The following is a 26,474-nucleotide window of genomic DNA, read 5'->3' on the forward strand; positions in this document are numbered from 1 at the left end:
CTATTCTTCTCAGTAACAGTGCAGTGAGAGAGTGTAGTTCTGAAAAGAAAATGGTTTCCTGTAAAAATGTATGAACGTTTTTAAATAATCTATTAAGGTACTCTCTAATCTATTTGCTGCAGAAGTCTACTTTGCTTGTATCAGACACTTTCTTTAATAGTGTATCTTTCCTGGAGGTCCCTCCCTCAGCCCTGCAGTGTTAAGGAATCTTACACTTAGCTCAGGAGATGAAACACTCTACTAATAAGCTGATGAATTGAATCAGGTGTCCAAACCTTTACTTAGCTAATTAGAGGTGTACATACCATCAGAAAAACAAACATTACAGGATGATAACCAGAAAGCGAAATGTCATTCCATAATTCTCTGAAGGGTGTTGCAGGGATTTTTGTACACTGTAAAAAATTTACTGTAAAATTTACAGCAACTTACTGGCAATTTTGGTTGCCAGTAAGCCTGTATATTTAAAAAAAGATTACCATAAATCATCAACTACAATTAAACTGTAAAAATACAGCAAAACAAGAGCAGCTGTGAATTTACAGTTCTTTACTGCAATCTTTACAGAATTAATTAAAACCTGTGTAAACTCATTTCATTTGAGGAAACCGATTATCTTAAATTGGTCGATTGCCATTTCATGTTTTTACTGTGATCTTATTTCATTTGAGTCCACTAAAAAAAGAATGTTTCTAAAAAAATAATTTAAATGAGTTAGCAAAACATAAATTTAACTCAATCCTCTTCCAGATAATTGTTAGTTAACAACAGCACACATGCATGAGACGAAGAACTTAACAAAAAGATCATCAGTGCATCAGCAACTACACAGTCACTGCCTTTAAATAAAGCAACATTCATCATATCATCAGTGTTTCTCTGCTCATCCTGAACTGAAGCACAGGCTCTACTCTTCAGCACAATGTGACCCACAAAACTCAACAGGAACGCTTTAAATCCCAACAGATCAAACAGATCTTCATTATATCATTATGTGCAAAAACACATGAAAATAAAACTTCATTTCAACATTTACTCTCTTGAGTAGTCTTTCATATAAATACATATTCACATTTCACATTTATGTTCACATAAATACATTCACAGAAAATAACTTTTTTTTTTTGTAAATTTGACTTTTAGCACTTCCTGTTCCATTACCCCAAAGTCAGTGGGTTTTTTAATAGGATCTTAAGTAAATAACTTAAAAAAGGTTTGTGGTTTACACAAGATCAAGATATTTTCACATTTTATTCTGACATAAAAACATAGGGCGGTTGCTAACATATGAATAAATTGGACTACAGAAGTTTCAGGGGCATTTAACGTCACACACCGAATAGGAAAACTCATCTCCCTAGTTCATTTTCACACCCTCGTTGTGCTTATGGGTCATTGACAAATAAAGCTTAAAAAAAAAAATTGGTTTTTCAAAATTGATGTAATGCATATTTTTGAACCAGGAATAATGTGTTTAAACAAGTTTCAATTGTTAAATAACATTAATTGTTGACTGTTTTTTCGTAAGGTGGTGCAACCAAATATATTATAATTATGCAGTCTAGTGGCCAGTTATTTAGTGAGCATCTGATTTTACTTTTAAAGACAGAATACAGGCATTTTTTCACTTTGACTATTATTCGATAGTTTAAATCAAGAATTTAGATGGTTGTACCACCTGATGATAGTTGTGTCAACATTAATAATTAACATTAATAACTGACAACATTAATAATTACATGGAATATGCTGAATGCTAGATTCTTTATTTCAATTATAAAAACAAAATACAAAAACAAGTGTTTTAGTCAACAGTCTCTATTGAAGTAGTAAATTGATCAAAAACAAATAAATCACATGATATCACATTCGGAACATAGGAAATAGGCTACAGTGCAATATATGGTTACTGTAGATACTGTAATCTATTGTGATAGAATAACAACAAAGTCATGTTTTATATTGATACAAAAAAAATCATCAGCTTAATTCTAAGTTGAGAATTTTAAATTAAAATCTCAAAAATGCATTTATCCAAATGTTTAAAACATTAAATGCATATCAACTTTAATGGAATACTATAATAACTACTAAACAAGATTCGTCACCTCATTTTTCTTTTTACAAGATATGGTTCTCTTGCACTCTCTTGATATTTTAATGTGCTCTCTGTGTCGTGCTTTCTGTCCCACATTATATTAAGTGTTTTTAACTACATACAAACAAAATTTAAATAAATCATTTAAATACAATGCACTTATTGTCTACATACACCTCAACCCACCCTGAAACCTATACCAGTAAACATGTCCCTATCTTACCAGTATCCCACCTCAATAGCAGCACAAGTGTTTTGCTAACAATTTTATGTTTGTTTTGTTTTTTTATTTTTGATGTGAGTACTATATAGACACCTAATATAAAGTGTGACCGATTCTTTACTTGATACAATAGTGGATAAAAAATTATTATCATTAATATAATTGAAAGTATAAAACATCTTTAACATTTTAGAACAATAATTAAAAAAATAGAATAATAATAGACAATCTTAGCTTAAATGTATTATTTATTTAGCTTAAATTATGTATTTTATTTTATTTATTGCAGTTGCACCACCTGACTTCTGCAACTAATTTTACATTGAACAGGCTTCTTACTTGGATGCCTGTATACTAGCTGTTGCCTATGCTAGCAAGTTCATACATATGGGCAGCATCCGAAATTGCATACTTCCCTACTAAATAGGCGAAAAACGGTATGTGACAAAAGAAGTATGTCCGAATCCACAGTATTCATAAAAGAGAAAATTGAAAAGATAAGGCAAAAAGTACCTGATGATCTACTACTTCCAGCGAGATTCTCAAGTGTGCATACGATGAACACTTTACACTTTTATCCCATGAGGCCATGGGAGAGGATTTGTGAAAGGCAGTGAAGCAATGCAACTGATGCTGGTAGGTCATAATGACAACATGCCGAATGTAGTATACGTCCAGATTACATTCATACTACACACTTTCATACTATATAGAACCTACTTTTTTTAGCAGTCAAGAAGTAATTACTTTACCAATTCAAAATAAGTATAAAAGAGTATGCGATTTCGGACGGAGCCAGAATTTTTAAATATAACAAAGAAGTTTATGATGAAATAGCATGTTCCTAGTTTTACATTGGTTGTACCACCTGACATGGAGAATGTACCAACCTACATATCGTTAGCCTGAATAGCATAATTGCCTAAGTCATATTTCAATGTTTTTGGAAAACAAGACAAGTTTTGCAGCAGTGGTAGGACAGTAAAGTTAGGCAGATATCACAATTTGGCCAAAAAAATGACTTAGGCAATTATGCTATGAGGCTAACAATATACTTGGAAGTAGCTATTTTTATCAGTATTTAAGTAAACTACAAACCTTTTCAGGATGGGGTCCTCTGGATGCTGCATTATCATGCTTCCTGCTATTACCTTTCAAATTCAAAATAAAAGCCCCATGTTTGCTGTTGTGCCACCCTGACATTTGAGAATTTACAAATTGCCAGACAAAAGTTTTTCAGTGGTCTCAGCAGCTTTAAAATTACTGATATTTATAAAATGTATAGGAAAGGTTTCAAACATGTATTTTATTTTGAATTTCTAATTAAAACACTATCTTAAATAGTTGTCTGTTCATTTGTGCGAACAGTTGCACCATCTGACATTTTGGGGGTTTAAGAAACCAAAACATAAAATAATATTTATAATTTTAACGTGCTGAAAATTAACTCAAACTAAATAGGTTTTATAGAATAAAGTGATACATGTCATGAATTTATCAAATTATTTTATAAGGAAATAATGCACTTGGACACAGAATATGCATGTCATATCATTGACCCTTATCATCAAGTTCTTGCGCAGTATTTTAATTCTAATTGAAAATGATTTTTCTGAACTGAATTGACTGAAAATTTTGTCGGAAGCTTTGTGAAGGTGAAAGGTTTATAAAAGTTGTTCATTTGTGAAGATTAACAAAACACCTAAGAATCATTGTTGGTTTCAGTTTATTTTCTGCAATAATCCAAAAGCCAGTGGAAAGAAATTATATTGGGCTTTTCTGCAGCGCTCAATTGGTTTTGGTTGTAATATCAAGTGTGCATGAGGATGAACAGGGCATTTATGGATAATTCCAGCAAATTATGACAAGCAGTATAAAAAAAAAAAAAGTATTACTGAACACCTGTGTCAAAGAAGGTATTGATAAATTACCTAATCTTACATTAGGTGGAAAGTTCTGACTCATTTTCAAAACCATGATTTTTCTTAATTATACCCATTTTGAAATGTCTGAAACTAAAAATAGCAAATGTTTTTAATGCACTCCAGTAATGTCCCACCATGACATTCGACCTTGATCAAACTCGCTTGCAACTTTTTTTTTTGTAATCTTTGACTTGAAGACCTTGATTAGCCTGTTCAGGCGTGTTTGATCAGGACCTTGAGGGCCAGAATCAAAATTATTCTGTATCAGTGCAGCTATATGCAGCTGAGCTTGAAAATGCCAGTTTCGATGTTTCCAGAGTGAACAGTTGCACAGAGACCACGTGTGCGGCAAAACAGTTTACTGTGATGCAAAAACGCTACAAAAGCAAAGTAACTATATCAGCTCTTAATTGTTTGGTAAAATAAAAACAGAAAAACTTTAAAACGAAGTTGCTTACATGTGGAAATGTGCAAACATTGTTTCTCACATACAGATTATTGCATACAAAAGCTTAATGTAAAACAAAGGATAGTAGTGCCAAACACAGGAGAAAAATAAAATCAGCAACTAAGAGCCCAGTGGAATTTTACAGTTTGAAACTTAAGGCACTCAACATCAGTTCCCTCGTATACTGTTCAGTAACTATCGTCTTAGGCTACAGCACAAAATCACCCACATCAGTCCTTGTATTCCGTGTATTTCTTGGCTGATCCATGAACTTTGCTGGCCGGGTACTTGAGTCGATTGAGAGCCATTTTGCGCAGAACAGCTTGGGGTAAATCAACGTGGCATTTCTCGGCCAGTTCAACCAGATAGATCAATACGTCGCTGAGTTCCTGAGCCAGGTGTTCCCGCTCCGGCTCGGTCCAGTCCGGTAGACCTTCCGCCACCTCCCCGCGCCACTGGAACAGCTCGGACACTTCCCCGACCTCTCCGACCAGCGCAAGCAGCAGGTTCCTCGGCTTGTGGAATTGGTTCCAGTTCCTCTCGTCCGTGAACTCAGCCTGCATGTGGCGGATATCTTCAAGTGTCGGTTCGGGGGTGAAAGTGAAACGCCCGGCCTGATCGCTCTTGATTTCTCCGTTCCCATTTAAAGCTGGGTGATGGCTGGAAGTTTCGCCGTTGTGTTTGGGCATTTTGGATGCGGTCCCGTTTTGTTGAAGTGCCATTGTAACTGAGACGAGCGAAAGGCTAGTACTGAAAATAGAGGGGTGAATCGTGATCAATAATGACCATGCGTGAATCTCCCGCCACCAACTGCACCACAGTCATGAGATTTCGCGGTTTGTGAATGCCGTCACAAGAAATCGCCGGAAACGTTGCCGTTAAGCCTCTGGCATTGTGGGAGTTGAAGTTTTTTTTTCATTATCCTACGGTACACCAGCGGGTTCCTGGTGGCTCTGTAAAACTACATGCACCAGCTACACAAACACAAGCATGGCAGCCTCCTCTTCAGGATACAGCAGAATGCTCTTTAGCCTGAGAAAATATACTAATAAATCACAAAGTTTGTATCATATTGATACTAATTTCGTGCTAAGGACAATATGGACATCCGGATCAAAAAAACAACTTAAGCCCAAAGTACAGACAAAAAGGTAGGCATCAAATACCCCCCAAAATGCTGTCTACTGTAAATATAGTAGGTTCATATATTTGGAGACGGAGATACAGACATTCTGACATTTGTCATCAACATGACACACTGAATTTGAATAGGAGTCTTTCTCTGGTTTAATCGAATTAATGAATGGAGTATAGGTGTGCTGACAGACTGCAAGTCCACACTTGATTGCTGACCTTGACTTTACATGTGTGCTCTGAAAAATGTACAAAATATAAATCCCATTAACAGATACTACAAAGAAGAACAGATGGTGTTTGATAATAGTGTGTTTGTTAAAAAAAAAATTATACGAAACAAAATTAAACAAACGGATAATAGTAATTAAAATGAATTAAATTACTGTACTTAGAAATTATTACAGGTGAGTCCATCCTGGCTAGTTCTCACATTTTTTACTCCAATGAATAATTCTTAGGGTAGGTGTATTTTTCTCAATAGCCACATAAAATCTTCAATGCAAAAAATTGGTATTGATCAAATTTAATCAGTAAAACCAGCAAGTCAGTTATAATTATAGCCACATCCTGACATTTTTGGAAAAACAGCATTGTCCTGAGAATACAGTTCAACAGTTTATTGTGTAAGCAAAAATATAACAATAATGGAATTTTTAGTTTGGGTGACAGAATTTACTAACACATTCTATTTTAAGAGGGCTTTAAACTACACTACCATAGCTTATATTAGTTTATATATATTTTAGAAGAAGTCCCTTATGCTCATCTAAGGTGCATTTATTTGATAAAAAATATTAATAACAGCAATATTGTGCAATATTATTACAATTTAAAATACCTGTTTTCTATTTTAATATATTTGAAAATGTAATTTATTCTTGTGATGACAGTGTTACATGATCCTTTGGTTCTCAAGTAACATTTCTTATTATTATCGATGTTGAAAACATTTGTGCTGTTTATTATTTTTATGAGAACATGATAGATTTTTATTTCAAGATTCTCTGATGTATAGATTAGAAAGTTCAAAAGAACAGCATTTATTTGAAATATAAATCTTTTGTAATATTAAATGTCTTTACTGTCACTTTTGATCAATTGAATGTGTTGTTGCTGAGTAAAAATATTAATTTCGTTTTAAAAAATATCTTACTGAGTACTGACGGTTTTTGAACGGTAGTGTAAGTATTTGATACCAGCATACAAATCCACTGTTATTGGACTTCTGACTCGAAGCATTATAGTAACTGAGATGCACATTTTTACTAGTCCTTTTTATTTTTTATTATTACATATTTTTAATTGCATTAGAAAAAATAAAATAACTTAACTAGCATTAAGTAGCACTTAGCCAAGGGATAATAATCATAAGACTTATGATAATCAGTCTTATTTTTTCAAATTTAAATTAGACCAATCTACCTTTTATTTAAACTTTGATTTATATATCTTCATATAAACTCATAATTTAATGGAATTGAGCTGCTGTTTTTTAAAGCATTATATAATTGTCTTTTAATATCCTTCACTGTAAAAAATTTCTAACCCTCCCAAATCAAAAATTTCAAGTGACCGATAACATCTAAATTTTTCAATTGGCCCAAGTGAAATTCTTGTTGCAATAGTCTGTTAACATTGGCTCAATGAGAAATAATCTGTCAGACTAATTGAAAAATTTAGATGTTATCGGTCACTTTAAATTTTTGACTTGGGGAGGTAATTTTTTTTTACAGTGTTTGTATTAAAGTAACTGTAGAAAGTCACCAGTTCTCACCAACTCTTCATCTCTTGTGCTATGTTTTCTAGTCTTCCTCAAATGGTTGGTGTTGTGGGTCTGGAAATCCACGCTCAGATTCAGTCCACATCAAAGCTCTTTTCTGGATCTCATGTTAGATTCTTGGCTCCACCGAACTCGCTTGTCTCATATTTTGATGCTTCGTTACCAGGAACACTGCCAGTAAGTAAATCAATTGAATTAACATAAAAATAAATACAAAATTTGATTCTCAATTATATATTAATATAAATCTACACTATATATGTTGTTTCATTGCATTTATAAATGCTTTTGAATGTCTTGCTGCTTCCTTTCCTGAGGTGCTGAACAGAAGATGTGTGGAGGCTGCTGTATTGACAGGCCTTGCTTTAAACTGTACCATCAACAGGAAGTCACTGTTCGACAGGAAGCACTACTTTTATGCAGACATGCCTGTGAGTTCCCTTAGCTACACACACATCTGGGTGCTTAATCAATTTGTCTGTAGTTTTATCTTCGTATTCCAAAGCATAGAAGTGCTGATGATACAAATGCAATAAACAAGAACATCTTTCTTATGCTTCCAACTCTATGTGGTTGTTATTTTTGATTAGCTGCTTTATAGAGTCATTGTTTGTCAAAGAGACGTGCACATATATCCAGTACATCTCTTTTCCTGAGCTTTAATGAAGAAGTGATGGCTGTCCATGCTGAACAGGCAGGAAACAGAACAGCTGCCACTAATGTAGATGAATAGCAAGTGTCAGCTCTTAAAAGCTTAAACATTCAAGCTCTGGTTTGAGCAATGTTTCAGCTCTGGTATTCAGACTTGTGAGGCCATATAGTTGTACGAGTGGGGTGTGTGTGTGTGTGTGGGTCAGTTTTTGTATACATTTAGGAACATAAATATGTTCTTAATACTGTCACCACCAAACAAGCACTACAAACCCCCCTCTTTTATTATTATAAGTATTATCGAGTGCTTTATTTGAAAAATGTTTTCCCTTAAAATTTGGGTTAGAATAGTTTGCAGGAGCACAATTATAAACAGTGAGGCTGTGAAAGCAAACTAATGAGTAGATGAGTTTTCCTGTTTGGGGTGATGACATTTAATGTCCCTGACATCATCTGTAGTCCCGTTTAGGCACTTTTTTTTTCAAGACAAGCAAAAGCTTTAAAAAATCATGAGGGGGTATTACTGATTTATTTTCTGCTGTAGAATAAAACATGCACATTTGTTGAGCTTGTGTAAACCACAGACCTTATTTCAGGCATTTAACCTAAAGCATAAAACATTTTTTTTTTTTTTTAAACATTGATTTCAAGACGATGGAAGTGGAAGTGCTAAAATGCTAACTTGTTTTCATGTTTTGGCCTACAAAAAATAAAACCTACAAACAATTAGCTATAAGTCTACAGTACAATATGCAGTATATACAAATAAATTAGTTGATTTTAAATGTAGAAAGATTTTCAAGTGGTGGATTACTGTAGAGTGAGATTGCTGCATTTCTTGCTTCCATGGTAACAATGCTTTCTCTTATTGGTAGATCTCTTTTGAGCAGTGTGGGTAATGTAGTTCTCCATTGGGAATTCTGCAACTGAATATGATGTTCTTAAAATGAAATTGTGTAGCTCGTTTTGAAGCTATCTCTGAACAACCCTGGAGCTTAAGATACTCTGTCTGAAAAGTTATATATTTTATCATCATTAAAAACCTAATAATAAATTGGATTTATTTTTTTCCTGGAACACGACTGTTGTGCTCTCAAGTCTTTTCAACGATCCTTTGGCTAAAGTCCCTTTACAGATTGATTTTTGTTGTATCAGCGCATCATAATTGAAGACCAGATACACCGATATCTCTTGTGTAAAGACACAGTGTTTAAAATTAACTTGTAATTAAATAGCATTATTAGACTAAGTGCAAATGTCATTTTAGTTCCGACACAAAATAACCGCAAGACAAAATATTGAATTCTGTTTTGAATTCATACATATATTTGAACAGTTATACGAGTGATTTGTGAGCCATGTCCTCTTTTCTTGAATTATGCATGGTGTCTACATTACCAAATGGACTGCTAAACCAATTTTAAGCCAAAATAATCGAAGGTAATCAAGGACTTGCTTGAAAAATCAAAATCGAGTTGACATTGAGAAAGCTCAGATATTGAAATGGAGGAGGGAATCTTTGACTTCTGAGGAATCTGTCACTCTTCATTAGTGCTAATATAATTTCTTAAGTGCTTACATTTGTTTGTTTTTGTGCTAGCGATGAAGTAGTTGATCAGGTACAACACACAGATGGTAATGGATAATTGCTTTTCCCCCTTTCCTTTAGTCCTTTGCATGCCAATAACTATGATACATTTCTAGTGGCTTTTTGGTCATGGTGTTGCCATAGCAACAGTTACAAGTGCTCTGTTTTGCTTCACAGTTAAACTGAAGGAGGTTGAAAATGTAGCCAGATCACACATATCTGTATGTGGTTTAATTTAGCCATAACCCTTATCCTGGCCTTTTAACCCTATCCAACCCCATATTTGATCCTGATGATGGTTCTTCACAAAAGACTACTGTGATTATACAATATTGATATTTTAAGGTCATTCAATTAGATTTCAAGTCAAGTCTGAAAGAGGTCTGACCGAGAGCACAGTAGTGGCTTTGATGCTACAGTCACCAAAATATGACAGTCCCCTAAAATACAAAAGGCAATTATATTTTAATGTTTAAAGAAAGACCTCATTTATACTGTGTAAAAAATATTATAAATACAGTGAGGAAAATAAGTATTTGAACACCCTGCTATTTTGCAAGTTCTCCCACTTAGAAATCATGGAGGGGTCTGAAATTGTCATCGTAGGTGCATGTCCACTGTGAGAGACATAATCTAAAAAAAATTATCCAGAAATCACAATGTATGATTTTTTAACTATTTATTTGTATGATACAGCTGCAAATAAGTATTTGACCACCTGAGAAAATCAATGTTAATATTTGGTACAGTAGCCTTTGTTTGCAATTACAGAGGTCAAACGTTTCCTGTAGTTTTTCACCAGGTTTGCACACACTGCAGGAGGGATTTTGGCCCACTCCTCCACACAGATCTTCTCTAGATCAGTCAGGTTTCTGGGCTGTCGCTGAGAAGATTCTCTATTGGGTTTAGGTCTGGAGACTGGCTAGGCCACGCCAGAACCTTGATATGCTTCTTACAGAGCCACTCCTTGGTTATCCTGGCTGTGTGCTTCGGGTCATTGTCATGTTGGAAGACCCACCCCGGTTTCACACCGCAAGCGTCAGCGGCGCGTGAGCAGCGCGTATTTTTTTCGGCGTCCATGTTAATCAATGAGTGCATTCACACCGGGAGCAGGAGCAGCGCGTGAGCGTCAAGCAGGAGTGTCGCGTGAACAGCAGTGCAGCGGGGGTTTCGGCGTCCGGTCTATTTTTTGCTGTGCTGCTCACGCTCAATTAAAGTGAAAGAACACTTTTGATGCTTTTGATGGACAAAATAAATGTGATTTAACACAAAACGTGCTCAAAATGCACAGAATAAGCATGTCAAGAGTTTTACCAACAATGCCAATGTCTAGTGTTTTAACAATTATGCCAGAAAAGAAAATTAAGTATAACAAATATGTATTTACCCATTTAAACTTTCTAATTATTCATTTTGAGTGAAAATAAGGTGTATTATATAAAAACAAAAATGTTGAAAGAACTGACCCATTGTTTGAAATGGTTATATTGTCTGCCAAACACGGTTTGCAGCCGCTGCTGTGACGCTGTACTTCCAGTGTGAAAACTAGCGGGAGTCTGCTGCTGCAGTGATGATGTAGTTGCGCGGATGCGCCGCTCACGCTTGCGGTGTGAAAGAGGGGCCAGCCTCGACCCATCTTCAATGCTCTAACTGAGGGAAGGAGGTTGTTGCCCAAAATATCGCAATACATGGCCCCGGTCATCCTCTCCTTAATACAGTGCAGTCGCCCTGTCCCATGTGCAGAAAAACACCCCCAAAGCATGATGCTACCACCCCCATGCTTCACAGTAGGGATGGTGTTCTTGGGATGGTACTCATCATTCTTCTTCCTCCAAACACGTTTAGTGGAATTATGACCAAAAAGTTATATTTTGGTCTCATCTGACCACATGACTTTCTCCCATGACTCCTCTGGATCATCCAAATGATCGGGCCTTGACATGTGCTGGTTTAAGCAGGGGAACCTTCCGTGCCATGCATGATTTCAAACCATGACATCTTAGTGTATTACCAACAGTAACCTTGGAAACGGTGGTCCCAGCTCTTTTCAGGTCATTGACCAGCTCCTCCCGTGTAGTTCTGGGCTGATTTCTCACCTTTCTTAGGATCATTGAGACCCCACAAGGTGAGATCTTGCATGGAGCCCCAGTCCGAGGGAGATTGACAGTCATGTTTAGCTTCTTCCATTTTCTAATGATTGCTCCAACAGTGGACCTTTTTTCACCAAGCTGCTTAGCAATTTCCCCGTAGCCCTTTCCAGCCTTGTGGAGGTGTACAATTTTGTCTCTAGTGTCTTTGGACAGCTCTTTGTTCTTGGCCATGTTAGTAGTTGGATTCTTACTGATTGTATGGGGTGGACAGGTGTCTTTATGCAGCTAACGACCTCAAACAGGTGCATCTAATTTAGGATAATAAATGGAGTGGAGGTGGACATTTTAAAGGCAGACTAACAGGTCTTTAAGGGTCAGAATTCTAGCTGATAGACAGGTGTTCAAATACTTATTTGCAGCTGTATCATACAAATAAATAGTTAAAAAATCATATATTGTGATTTCTGGATTTTTTTTTTTAGATTATGTCTCTCACAGTGGACATGCACCTACGATGACAATTTCAGACCCCTCCATGATTTCCAAGTGGGAGAACTTGCAAAATAGCAGGGTGTTCAAATACTTATTTTCCTCACTGTACATTACCCTTCAAAAGTTTGGGGTTGATCTGATTTTTGAAATATTTTTGAAAGAAGTCTCTTATGCTTTTATTTAATCTGTGATGGTAAAGCTTATTTTTCAGCATCATTACTCCAGTCTTTAGTGTACATGAGCCTTCAGAAATCATTCCAATATGCTGATTTCTTTTCATTATCAATGTTGAAAACAGTTGTGCTGCTTAATATTTTTCTGGAAACCTTGATACATTTTTTCTCTCGTGATGAATAGAATTATAGAAACTTAAAAAGAACAGCATTTATTTGGTAACAATGTAAAAGTCTTTTCTGTCACTTTTGATCCATTTAATGCATCCTTGCTGAATAAAAGTATTAACTTAATAAAGGGGTCCTATTATTAGTCTACCTTTTACGAAGTCTTGATTTTGTTTTTGGGGTGTACTAGAATATGTTTTCATGCTTGATTGTTCAAAAAATTAATTATTTTGCATTATACAGCTCCTCTCTCCCAGTCTGGCTCAAATACGGCAATTTCGACAAAGCCCCTCCTTCCAAAATACGAAATGTGCTGTGATTGGTTAGCTGGCCCAGTGTGTTGTGATTGGCACCGCTTTGCATGTGTTCGAGAAATGTCCCGTCCATCCATAACTGTGCGTTCTTCTATAGCGTAAATATTAAGGTTATTTCAAACCTATTTGAGCCCGATTCAGACCCTGACAATGTTAACAAACAAGAGGATCGTCCAGAACGGATTTCATGCACAGACTTTGCAAGCACCGATTTCACAGGATGTGGTGTTTTGTGTTATTTTCGTATATACATTAAATATAGATGTTTACACCATTTAATCATGCCATTTGTTGGAAAACTAAGGTGATACAAACATTATTTGATCAAGAACTTTTGCTAAGAAGCGGTGAAACCTCTTATAAAAGCGAGAGCTTACAAAAGCAACGGAAAACAAGCTGTTCTCCATAAAATGTGCAGCGCACAGATAAACGTTGGGGTTATAATGTTCAGGAAAAGGATACATTTTTACCACTCTAAGTTCATCAGACTTAGGAAGGGTCTCTCTTTGACATGGCAACTTTTCTAATGCAGCTCAACCAGACCTCGTCCACTTTTTTGCATATTCCGTGGGCGCGGATTATTTAAATGAGAACCATTGTGACCTCATAAGATCTGTAAAATCGCATTGTAGTTCAAACGAGCTGTTCGTTGTAGGTCTTGGAAAGTGGATTCTGTTATATAAAATATCTCCCTTTGGAATGGACTTTGAGCTTTGTAACCTTGTAGATCTTTTTATGCTCAAACAGCAACATTACACACTAACTAAAGTTGAAAAAGTGGAAAAGCATGATAGCACCCCTTTAAAAAAAAAAGTAAACGACCCCAATTTTTTTAATAGTAGTGTATGTGTAAAATATTGTCTAGAAAATATTTATTCGTTTCTATTAAGTTCTATTAAATAATTGTGATTTAATTTAATTTCTGACCAGTATTTAAAATGCAGAATGAAATTGTAACAATGACACAATCTATCATTGTTTTATTATATTGTATTTGTTTTTATACATGGCTCTTCTAGCACTCTCCTGCTGTTTGGAAACCCCTGTCAGAAACAGAAGTGCATTACTGTAACATATCTATTTAGGTCTAGATAAACTTCTGTGTAGCAATTCAAATGGTCTCGACACATACCGTTGCTTAGTTTTGTAACAGGTTTTTTTTTGTGTGTGTTTTCAGGCAGGCTACCAGATCACTCAGCAGAGGCTTCCCATAGCAGTGGATGGAACACTGGTCTATAGTCTTTTTGAAGGTCGCAGAAGGAATCAAGTGGTAACCAAGAGTGTGAAAATCAAACAGATCCAGCTTGAGCAAGACAGTGGAAAGAGTCTCCATGATAATGAACAGAGCCAGACTCTAATAGATCTCAACAGAGCAGGTGCTGCTTCTTTACTCTTATACAGAAACATAATGACTGTATCTTTGTGGAAAGTGTCTGATATTAAGGCTGTGTCTCTCTGTCTGTAGGTGTAGGTCTGATGGAGCTGGTGATGGAGCCTGAGATGTGTTGTGGAGAGGAGGCAGCAGCTGCCGTCAGAGAGCTTCAACTCATCCTGCAGGCTCTGGGCACCTGCCAGGGCAACATGGCTGGTGATTTAATACACCCCCTACAGCTAACATTGATCACAACCTTTAATGTCTACACACATTTATTCCCATGAATTGGTCTAAGGCACTAATCGCATTGCTTGCACCAATGTTATCTGAGTTAGTAATCCACCCAGTACCCATAAGGATGGGCCATATGGCTAAAAATCGATGTCATAATCTTATATCAGAAGAACCATAATTTTGACCAAACAGCCCCTGTCACTAGAGAGACTTATGTTGTAGAAAATATTTAATGCAAGATGTGAAATACAGGAAAACTAAAGCTAAATTGTGCTAATATTAAATTACTATTTTAACAATTTAAAGGGATAGTATGGGTAACCAAACAGTTGATGGGATCCATTGACTTCCATAGTATTCATACTATGGATGTCAATGGGGTACATCAACTGTTTGGTTACCCATATTCTTCAAAATATCTTCTTTTGTGTTCAGCAGAAGAGAGAAATTCATACAGGTTTGGAACAACTTGAGGGTTTCATTTTTCGGTGAACTATCCTTTTAATACATTAATTTGCCATGCAAACATTTGTGAGTAGGCAAACGAGTTGTTGAATCAGAACTAATTCACTGAAAAGGACAATTTGAACTAACTCACAGAGATTAATTGAACCTACCGACTTGATTTGGTCCCTGAACTTTAAATTAAAGATTTGCTTTTAATAAGACCGGTAAAGACTGCAAAAGTAGTCCAATGACACAGTGTTTATAAAACATAATGGCTAAAAAAGAATGTTAAAATGATCACAATAATCATAATGCTACTGAATTTGAGCAAAATCATTGCAGATATTCAATATACCGATCAGCCCAGTACATAGTGTGCCATATGTCACCAAGATGTCTATTAAAGAGCGCATTAGGTGGAAAGCCACTAACGCTAATTTTTGTGTTCAAACATCCGACAAACACATGTGGACTCGCGTACGTCTTGAATCATGAATATTGCAGAAATGTCTGCTGAATGCCATTCTGACATCTTAAGATGTATTGTTGATGAGAAAATGTTCACAAAATGATGTTGTTTACCAATCTAAAAATCATCTTTAAAAATGAAAAAGGCACACATAAATAGAATGTCTTGGCATTGTAACACATTTTTTCAGGGCTAAATGAATAGCCTATATAGCATAAAAGGATTATAGGTGGCCCCCCGCAACAATGACCCTCTTTTCCCAACCAATTTGTAAACACCTTTCCACCTTTCCGACTTCACTAGAATTTGTGCTTCGGATGCACTGAGATGTTCTTGTATCTTAATATTACACTTTAAGTAAGAACATTAAGGAAATGTAGTGCTTGTGTAAGATACACAAATTCATATAAGAAAATAACTGACCTGTTCCTCAACCGTTTTTAATGTGTCACTGATAAATAAACCTGTTGTCTTCCTGTAATGAAAAATTCAATAGCTCTTGTTTAATCAAAACCCCTTGAAGCAAAATACAGCAAATTGTTTATTTGTTGCAGACTATTCAACGGTGCTCTCCAGAATACAGGATTTCATGCAAATAAATCATTCAAATTCAAATGTATGCACTGTTTGTTAAGCAGGGGTTTTGAGAGCTGTGGATGGTTGAATTGTAATGACTGTTCAGAGTGATTCTCATTTGATCCCTCTTTCTCTCCTCTCACAGAGGGGCAGCTTAGGGTTGATGCCAATGTGTCCGTGCATCGACCTGGAGAACCTATGGGAGTGAGGACAGAGGTCAAAAACATCAACAGTGTCAGGCACATGGCCAAAGCCATAGGTGAGGATATGTCTAACTGATTCTGAGAAAGAATTTTATGGATGTCAAGATCTGCCTGTTGGTTTGGAGAAGGTTTTTCTGGTTTAAGCACAAGCACAAGCACCGCTCCTCAGTACAGCAAGACGTGTCGAGGGAATGAAATAGACTTTCAGCCAGTGGGTTTCAGAAATCTTTTAATCATGCTGTATTCATATTCACACACACACACGCACTTTAGTAATAGCTGGAAGTCACTTTTCTTGTGTGGTTGTCACATTTAGCCCAGCATCAGTTGGAGGGAATGAGTGTCTGTGTGTAATTATGCCAGCGCTGAAAGTCAGACTGCAAACTCCAGATAAGAAACACGAACAATAAGCATTTTCACCTCACTCCATCTCTGTCTCGTGTTAAATGCTCTGTCAAGATGTGCACCGTTGAATAAAGGCTGCAGAAGCAATCATCTCTACTGCATTAACACACACACACACATACACACACACACAATCACAAAGTTGTGTTTTTGAAACGAGGAGTTTCACTCAAAAGGAAATCTGACTGATTTGATCCAAGAAAATAATGAGTGTTGAAGACCCACATAAACATGCCTGTCAAGGACGAGAAGATTAAATAGTGCTGTCAATGAAAGCAAGAATAAACATTGAAAACATGAAAATATTTAATCGCTGAATGTGACATGATGTTTTACACTGTTCCCCCTGAGAGAAAGTTGTGCAATTTAATTAATATTTATAATGCATTTTGTTTTGATGTCTTGAAAAGTCAGTTATTATACTTGTTTAATACTGCACATTGTCCTAAAACTAAAGGACTACCAGTAGTTTTCTACACTAGTACAATTTCCCCCAAAAGCACATTTAAGCAGTCATGAGGAAAAATGCTGATGTGCAGCCATTTCAAAAGTACTTTAGGGTCTTTTTTTGGCAGAAGGTTGTGGTTAGAGTTTGATTGGTCCTCTCTTGGTACATGTTCCGTAGACTACGAGATCCAGAGACAGATGGAGGTTCTGCAGAGCGGTGGGACGGTTCTTAATGAGACCCGAGCATTTGACAGCAAATCTGGGTAAGGGGGCCCAGAACAAGAGCTGCATTCTCCTGTGATATCAACTGGAACAGAGCAATGCAATTAGACGATCTGAGTTTTACATGGTTTGAGTCTCAGATTCTATATTGGCTTCTTTTTGAATTTTAAACCCACTGCCACTTTAAATTATTCATGTCAGATGAAATGTTTAGCGTCTCATGGCTGATCACACACATTGAGCTTTACGTTGAACACATTGAGCTTCTGCTTCAGGTTTAGTCAGTGTTTCTGACAGAATTCTGTTTTTGCAAACCAACCATATAAGAACATATTGTAATACAATGCCAAAAAACACAATTTATAACCGAAAACGTATTAAAAATCAATACATTGTCATATGAACAACCAGTCATAATGCTGCTAATTAAAGGTTCAAAAGTTATTGCTTTGATTCGAGCTGGACATCACTTAAAGTCAAGACTTGTGCTTGAGTAAGTACACTACCGTTTAAAAGTTTGGGGTCTGTACGATTTTTTTGATCAAAATTAATGGCAAATACATTCTATTAATCCTGAATAAATGTTGGAAAAGAAAGAAAATCAAGTTTTCATAAAAATATTAAGCAGCACAACTGTGGTTAAAACTAGAAATATTTCCTGAGCACCAAATCAGCACTTTTGAACAATTGTGCAAGTCAGGAACCTTAAAGGATCCGTCATAATTACTCAAACCAATAACGTTCATTTATCCGTGAATCGGGCTACGCTTGTCATGCTGTTTTTTGCGTGCAGCCAGTGAAGACAGCACAATGTTGTCTTGTCATTTTTTTGTGATACACTGTCTTTTATCTCATTTTCAATTCAAACTGCAAACGGTTTTCTTTTGTGGCGCTGTAGATTCTGCAGCGCTGGCAAATAGTGATTCTGGAAATATTGTGTTTAGTCATGGGCAGCATACTTTTCCCTTGGTCTTTTTCCTGTCCATCTGTGACCAAAGATGAATGTGGTCATTTGACCTCAGTAGTTCTGTCATGTGTTGACTTGTACACATGGCAGCACCAGACACACACACACACACACACACTAACTCATGTTCTCTACAGATGACAGAGCAGTATTATTGTGAGCATCTGCCCATGAAATAAAAGCCTCATCTCACAGCTGTGTCCTCCTGCTCTTGGATATGATCTGCTAGCACAATCCACCAATATATAAGAGCTTAGTACACAACCTTCTGTCCTGGCATACTTTATTTTAATTGGTCAGTCGTGGCAGTCTGTCTTCAAATATCTTTCTAAAATGGCCGCAAAACTATAATTTACTTTGGGTCTCTTCTCACATAATTTCAACAAAATTTTGAATCCATTTATGTTTTATTTGGTTTGTAGTCATTCAATTTACATGATACAGGATAATTATTGTAAAAAGAGCCTCAACTTGTACCACCTGACCACCGCAACGTCATTCATAATCACTCAAAATGGCAGCAGTTTCAGAATTAAAATGTAGTTACAGTAGTTAGCAGTTATTTAATAATAATTCCTATAACTGACTATTGTTAATGTCTTAATGCAAGATTAATCTGAAAATAAATGAAAGACATACAATACAGTTTAACGTAGCTTGCACAGTTGGATAACTAATGTCCTGCTTAATAAGCTAAATAAACTTTAAAAGTTTATCAAAAAGGCATTGGCATAATGACTTACTTGTTATTGTGCTTTTGTCTGTTGATTACTGAAATTACATATTCATTTTGGCATTAATAGTGTTGCCATTAAGTCCTGGTTGTCATCTAGTAATTACTCTAATTATGACACGCTGAGCGCATCACAACTCCTGCATGGTATTAATGACCAGCTGACTGAACATGCAAACTCTAAATTCTCTGTAAGAACCTTCTATCAGTACATACTTTGCTTGTAACTTTTTATTTTATTTTAAGCTATAACTTATTTATTACCATCTCTCTCTCTCTCGCCAGTAACACAATTCCGATGAGGGATAAGGAAGGCCTACAGGACTACAGGTGAGTGTAATGCTCCATTGAACCTTGCAGGTAAATGAAATCTGCTCCTTCCTGTGGAGTATTACAGGGAGTAAAGATAAAGAAAAACAGGAGAGGACATTGGAAAGAGCGATGGAGTAAAGGGAACCTGGACAGTGCAGGATAAAAGGAAAACAGGTAAAAGGAAAGCAGAAGAAAATACTGTGTTTCTATAGACAACAAGGGAGTAGCATGGAGATGGATGAAAATTAATATGGTGCTGTAGAGGAAAGAGAGTGATTGGGCAGACAAAACAGAGGAGGAAGAGGACAAGAAGACTAGACAAGTGGTGATATGAAGGACTGAATATGCATCAGCTGTGCTGTGATAATGCGGCTGTAGATCCACATAAAGGAGGAGAGGGAAGAGTGGGTGGAAGTACTAAAGAAATGGAGCAAATCATGCAGTGCCATCTACAGACTGAGACCAAAAATAAACATTTATAAATCATTGAAAGTCACTTTCCATCTACACACATATTTTAACTATATATATATATACACACACACAATTTTGGGGTCAGTCAATTTTTAATTCAGCAAGGATGCATTAAATTGATCAAAAGTGACAGTAAACACATTGCACACAAAATTCATTTTGAAATAAATGCTGTTCATTTGAACTTTCTATTCATCAAAGAGTCCTGAATTTTTTTTATCACGGTTTCTACAAAAAATACTAAGCAGCACAACACTGTTTTAACACTGATAATAACAACAACAAAAAAAGTTTATTTTGAGCAGCAAATCACCATATTAGAATGATTTCTTAAAGGGATACTCCACTTTAAGATGAAAATTCTGTCATCATATACTCACCCTTATGTTGTTTCAAAACTGTATGAATTTCTTTCTTCTGCTGAACAGAAAGGAAGAAATTTAGAAGAATGTCAGCAACCAGACAGTTTCTGGTCTCATTGACTTCCATAGTAGGAAACAAATATACTATGGAAGTCAATGAGACCAGAAACTGTCTGGTTATTGATATTCTTCTAAACATCTTCCTTTCTGTTCAGCAGAAGAAAGAAATTCATAAAGGATTGAAACAACATGAGGGTGAGTATATGATGACAGAATTTTCATTTTAAAGTGGAGTATCCCTTTAAGGATCATGATTAAGGATCATGTGACACTGAAGACTGAAGTAATGGCTACTGAAAATTATGTTGAATAAATAAAACTTTGAAATATGTTAAAATTGAAACCAGTTAGTTTAAATTGTAATAATATTTCACAATATGACTATTTTACTGCATTTTCAATCAAATAAATGCAGTCTTTCAAAAACATTTTAAAAAATCTCAGACTCGTACAGTATTTATGATTGGTTAACTATGCAGAAGGAAGTCATTTCTCAGTTTTGCCTTTTCAGCTGCATTCTTTGAGAGAAACAAATGTAAATGTGAATATCCATTTTGATTGGTCATTTTATTAATCTGAGATGTGTTCTCTGACATTCATGCACCGATCAGAACTCAGCTACAGTACGCTCAGCCTCCATTGCCTCTGATGGTCTGCCACTGGAGAGGACGCTCTCAGACACACGGAAGTGCTGGACATGTGTGGCCGGTTCAGGTCAAAGAGATATGAGGAGGGTGTGATAGAGAGACAGAGAGGGCTGGAGATTAGGCCTTGAGATGACACACGCTGTCTGAACACTACAAACGCTGGCTTATCTTTGCACCTGATAAGAACACGCTCTTGTTTTCCCCCACATGACCTGCTTGAATCACGCCTTCTGTTGTGTTGTATGTACATACATTCTCTCATTATCTCCCAGGTTCATGCCAGAGCCCAACTTGCCACCACTGTTTGTTTATGAGAGTGAAGCTTCAGTGCCTGCTGGCGTCGACTCCGCCCAGGTTGTGGTGATTGACAGGCTGAGTGCCCAGTTGCCAGAGCTGCCGTCTGTGAGGAGAACGAGGCTTGTGGAGACGTACGGCATTCTGCGAGAGCACAGCTTGACGCTGGTGGTGAGAAAGTTCACATTCAAGCTGTGCGTGCTTGTTTTATGGCACACATTTCCCATCAGGCACTCTGCTTCTTTTAAGATAATTAATTCCAATTGCATTTTTTACATTGTCAAGTAGTAAGCACTATGATTTTACATTCATATGGTCATGTCTGTGGTGATAAAAAATTCTTACAGTTGCAATATTATTTCTTAAAATTGTGAATCATATCATATCTCACAATTGTGACTTTAATTCTCGCAATTGCGTCATTATTTCTTTTAATTGAGAATTCATATCTCACAATGGCAACTATTTCTTGTAATTGCAACTTTATTTTAACTGTGACTATCTTACAATTGCAACTCATAATTGTGTTTATATCTTACAATTGTGATATTTTTCTCATAATTGTGACTATTCCTTGTAATTGCAACTATTTCTTGTAACTGTGACTCACAGATGCAGCTTCTCATAATTGTCAGTTTATCTCACAATGGCAAATATTTATTGTAATTCCAACTTCAGCTTACAATTGCAACTATTTCTTGGAATAGCAACTTTATTCCTCGTAATTGCATATTTATTTGTTTTAACTTCAGGTATTTTTAATCACAACTTCTCATAATTGTCTTAATCCCTAACAATTGTGACTATTCCTCGTAATTGTGTATTTCTTGTAACTGCGACTATCTAACAATTGTGACTTCTAATTTGTCTTTATTTCTCACAATAGTGACTTTATTTCTCATAATTGCAACTTTACGTCATGTCTCACAATGTTACTTAATTTCTTAAAATGTATCTCACAATTGCATACTTGCTTTATCTCACAGTCTTATTTTTTTTACTCTGAGTTGGAAACAGGCTTCCATAGTTTTGGGTTAATCTTGTCATTTGTTATACTTTTTTTTATTTTTACTTTTACTTTTATTTCATATTAAAGGGATACTTCACCGATTAGCATTAAGCTTTGTATTGATATGATAACTATTCTGTTTCAGAATGAGGACGGGCTTATGGACTTCTTTGAGAGTGTTGTTCAGATGACCAAGGTAGAACCGAGGAAGGTGATTGGCTGGGTGATGAATGAGCTGATGGGAAATCTGAATCTTCAGAGTCTGAAAGTCTCTCAGAGGTGAGCCAGCACTGAAAACAATCATTCAACAGCTCCAATACATCCAAAACATTGGAAAATAAATTAGAATAAATAATTCCAAGAAATAGGGAGAGAGGAAGTGTGCGTGTGTGCGCCGTAGGCTTTTTTCCAGTCTGTTTGTTATTCCTTCTCCAATATTGTTTCCTGTCAGTAAATAATAAATAATGGCGGTTGTGTTCACTCCGTGCCTAGGGATATATATATACGGGAGTGTTTTTCTGGGACTCCTCCAGCTCAGTGATCAGAAACTGCCTCAGTGATCATCTCTTGTTTTCTTGAGTTCACTAATATGTGAGTGGGGCCAAATTCTGAGAAAGAAGCCATGTTTAACCCATCCAGTAATGAGTTCTCCTTGGTCATAATGTTTCTAAGTCTTGCTCACCGAATTATGTATTGTGAGTGTGAAATCTGTTCTTTCTAACTAATCTCTCCGTTTCTTTCTTAGTCCCATCTCTCCATGTGCTCTTGCTGAGCTGATCAATCTTGTGGAATCTGGTCACATCTCATCCTCGACTGCCAAACAAGTAAGAGAGAAAAACAATCCTTAACTTGGCTAATTGACAGACGTACAAGCCATATTATGTGAGGTTCTCCTTAAACCACAGGCCTGTTTTGTGTTTGTATGTGGTGAGCGCAGGTTTTCCAGGAGATGTGGAAGGCTCCAGAGAAGACAGTGGGCCAGATAGTGAAGGAGCAGGATTTGTGGATGATAAATGACAAAGAGGAGCTACGAAAGATCTGTCAGAGGATTGTGGACCGTTACACTGAGGAGGTAAATCCAGACATTAATCCACCTTAAAAACCTAGTTTGTCTTCAACTATTTTCAGCTTGCACAAATAAAATAAAAACATATAAAACTATTTATTGATTTGTTTGCTTATAAGATTAACTGCTAGCCAACGATAATCTGTACACTATTTTTTTCAAATGTATTTTATTTTTTGCAGCTTCAGATTATCAGAAAAACTTTATTTTGTACAAACGTGATATTATTGTGAAATAAAAAAGTAAAACAATTTGTTTATTTAAAGATAAACTATTTGCCGAAACCTAATTTCTTGCTCACTAATTTTTGCAAATGAATTTTGTTGCAGGTTCAGATTATCAGAGGGGGTAATAAGAAAGTACTGAACAAATTAATGGGTGAAGTTCAGAGAGAAACTAAAGGCAGAACTGATCCGGTCCAAGTCAAAGCCATTCTAGAGGAAATGATCTCATGAACTGCCCAGCATGCCTATTTTGTGGGTTAATGCTGTGTTCTGGACAAGCAGCTTAATGGAGCAATGGAATTAACATTTAATAGCCTCTCTACGTTCCAGAAAGGTGTCTCCACTGTAAAATATATTCATCAAACATTTTGATAAAACAAAGGTGTTTCATGCAACATTACTTTGTGTTGTTTTACTTCTAAGGATTTCAGTATTTAATTAATCACAGCTCATTTAATTCTGGGCTCTGAGACATTTATCACTCAATGATCATCGATTCCTTAATAGTCGAGCCTTGTGAGAAAACCTTTTGTGTGCACAGAATATTTTTGTGCTGCTTTAAGTTGTTTGCAGCTCTGTATGGATTTTCTATTACAATTGGGTTTTGTGGGATTATTCGTCACTTTTAGAATTTAGCAGGTCGGGCCAAGGTTGCCTGAAACTTCTGGTGTGTAATCACCATTAGCCATTGCTAGCACAGCCGATGTCTGCTGGCGTGAGTGACTGAAATAAAAGGAATGTTTTTGTGTGCTACTGAGACTTGCTTTTTGTCAGACCCAACATATTTAAGACAGCAAAAAAAAAAAAAGTATCATTATATGTATATGATAACTTGGTGGTTTGTATACGTGTGTCATATGATTAACTAGCGCCCTCTGGTGGAGTATGAATTTCATATACCATTATGTCAAGACCTGTGAGTCAATGCTCTGTACCATGCTTAACATACTTTAAATTTTGAATTCAACTGAATTTAAAATGTCTGTGAAAATTCAGTTTATGTTACTTTTTACTTTATGACTCTTAAGAGACAAGATATTTTGAATAAAGTCGTCTTATCCATTCAATACAAGTTAATCATGATGGATAGATAGCCCTTTAGAAAAAATTGCTGCTGCCATTAGTGAAAATGAACTAAGGTCCCAGTTTTAAACAAAAAACCCCTTCGGCTGAAAGGACTATCTGGGGAACAGGAGTTAAATTGTGTCAACAGTGCATGCGCATACATGAGTATCCATGAGTTAACATTACCAAACATAAAGATTCAACTTCACCCAGAGCTGTACATGTAGTAGGCTAATGTTAACAATACATTACAATACAAACATTCAATGACACTACCAGCTCTTAAGATTATATTTACAATAGCATTATTTGGGAGTAGGCACTTCATGGACAATTCTATAATGTTTTATTTAGGTATAAAAACTCCTATCCGTTTATTTATATACAGTATATATACAAAAATGACACACCGAGCAACCTAACAAAGGAGAGAATTTGTGTGCTGTGATTATATATGCATTATGTATTGGAGCTGTAAAAACAAGTATAATTAAACAAGCTGCAGAAAAGGGATGTTCATATCAGTTAAAGCACGGAAGATTGACAATGTTATTGCCCACTAACTCATATGACACTTCTGTTAGTGGACAAGAGATGTCTTTATTCAAGTCATCCTGCTTTACATTTCTGACATTGAAACTATTGCCATTTGAAACTATTGTCATTTGAAGGTGAAAATATGAGCTGGTGACATTTCTACAGATTCAGCATTTCTTTTTACAACCAAGGCATACAGAACTGTACAATTTAAGTAATGCTTACCACCAGTAAAGGCAATTTAATCCAGAATTTCTAGTTTAAAGAAATCCCCCCCCCCCCTACAAAAAAAAAGTCAACTTCATTACATAAAACTGCATATAAATATCTTTGGATTGACAAGCTACATTGTGGCCTCCGGATGTTTGGTAATCAGGTTTTGATTGACATAATTTGTAAAAGGGGGAAAGCAAAACATCCACCTTCAAAAATTGACCACTGAATATGTTGAAGACATTTAATCAAATATGTCAAAAATATACATAAAACTTTTTAATTTTCTCGTAAAACTATTTAAAGCATAACCACCAATGTTCATGATCACCTGCTTATGGTGTGTTTACAAATTCCATGTAACTATCAGTTTGCACTAAAAACAAATGTGCTCAGGGATCAGGTGAACTTCCAGAGTTTCAATATACATACATATAACAAGACCCCTGGAGATAGTAAAAATACTTTCAAATCAAGGCAACTTTTATACTAAAGGACACTTTCACTTTTGCACATGGGGTGTTTAGATACACTGGAATTATATAATTTGCTTTCTTTTATACATTTAAAATATGTGATGTACAGTATGTACATAGGCTCTCTGATTGTGTTTCAGCTAAATGAATGCCATTCATGACCATTGCAAACAAAGTCATGGGGATTCAAGAGAAAGAAAAAAAAGAATGTCTTAAATCATTTTTGTGAAGATTTTATGTAACTCTATAATGGTTTTAATACACTATCGGTCAAAAGTTTGGTGTTGGTACGTTGGTACGTCTCAACAATGCTGAATTTATTTGATCAAAAATAAAGAAAAAAATCAGTAGCATTGTGAAATATTATTACAATTGTTTTTTTTTATTTTTATTTAATTGTTTATTTTAATTACATTTGTAAAATGCAAGTTATTCCTGTGAAGGCAAAGCTGAATTTTCAGCATCATTGCTCCAGACTTCAGCGTCACATGATCATTCAGAAATCATTCTAATATGCTGATTTACTACTCAAGTAACATTTATTATTATTATCAATGTTAAAAATAGTTG

At 35.8% G+C, this 26,474-nt stretch overlaps 2 protein-coding genes across 2 annotated transcripts; one reads left to right on the top strand and one right to left on the bottom strand.

Annotated features, from left to right (window-relative positions):
* Positions 1–4,588: 4,588 nt before the first annotated feature.
* Positions 4,589–5,572, bottom strand: dctpp1 (dCTP pyrophosphatase 1). The gene has a single exon (XM_084402983.1). It carries the CDS (start codon positions 5,414–5,416, stop codon positions 4,925–4,927), a length of 492 nt encoding a protein of 163 aa, XP_084259109.1. The 5' UTR covers positions 5,417–5,572; the 3' UTR covers positions 4,589–4,924.
* Positions 5,573–5,616: 44 nt separating this feature from the next.
* gatb (glutamyl-tRNA(Gln) amidotransferase, subunit B) lies at positions 5,617–24,679 on the top strand. Its single transcript, XM_084402980.1, has 13 exons — positions 5,617–5,845; positions 7,638–7,788; positions 7,929–8,042; positions 14,265–14,463; positions 14,553–14,675; positions 16,334–16,447; positions 17,422–17,506; positions 19,451–19,495; positions 21,293–21,485; positions 22,469–22,602; positions 23,069–23,147; positions 23,261–23,395; positions 23,719–24,679. Exons 1-13 carry the CDS (start codon positions 5,685–5,687, stop codon positions 23,842–23,844), a joined length of 1,659 nt encoding a protein of 552 aa, XP_084259106.1. The 5' UTR covers positions 5,617–5,684; the 3' UTR covers positions 23,845–24,679.
* Positions 24,680–26,474: the final 1,795 nt, after the last annotated feature.

The sequence above is a fragment of the Rutilus rutilus genome (assembly GCF_951802725.1).
Source record: "Rutilus rutilus genome assembly, chromosome: 2".
Lineage (NCBI taxonomy): Eukaryota > Metazoa > Chordata > Actinopteri > Cypriniformes > Leuciscidae > Rutilus > Rutilus rutilus.

Excerpts from the sequence above, each read along its gene's own strand:
- dctpp1 (XM_084402983.1), bottom strand. The coding sequence starts at position 5,416 with ATGGCACTTCAACAAAACGGGACCGCATCCAAAATGCCCAAACACAAC.
- gatb (XM_084402980.1), top strand. The coding sequence starts at position 5,685 with ATGGCAGCCTCCTCTTCAGGATACAGCAGAATGCTCTTTAGCCTGAGA. Across the intron at positions 14,464-14,552 it reads AATAGATCTCAACAGAGCAG|GTGTAGGTCTGATGGAGCTG; the intron begins GTGCTGCTTCTT and ends CTCTGTCTGTAG. Across the intron at positions 16,448-17,421 it reads GCACATGGCCAAAGCCATAG|ACTACGAGATCCAGAGACAG; the intron begins GTGAGGATATGT and ends CATGTTCCGTAG.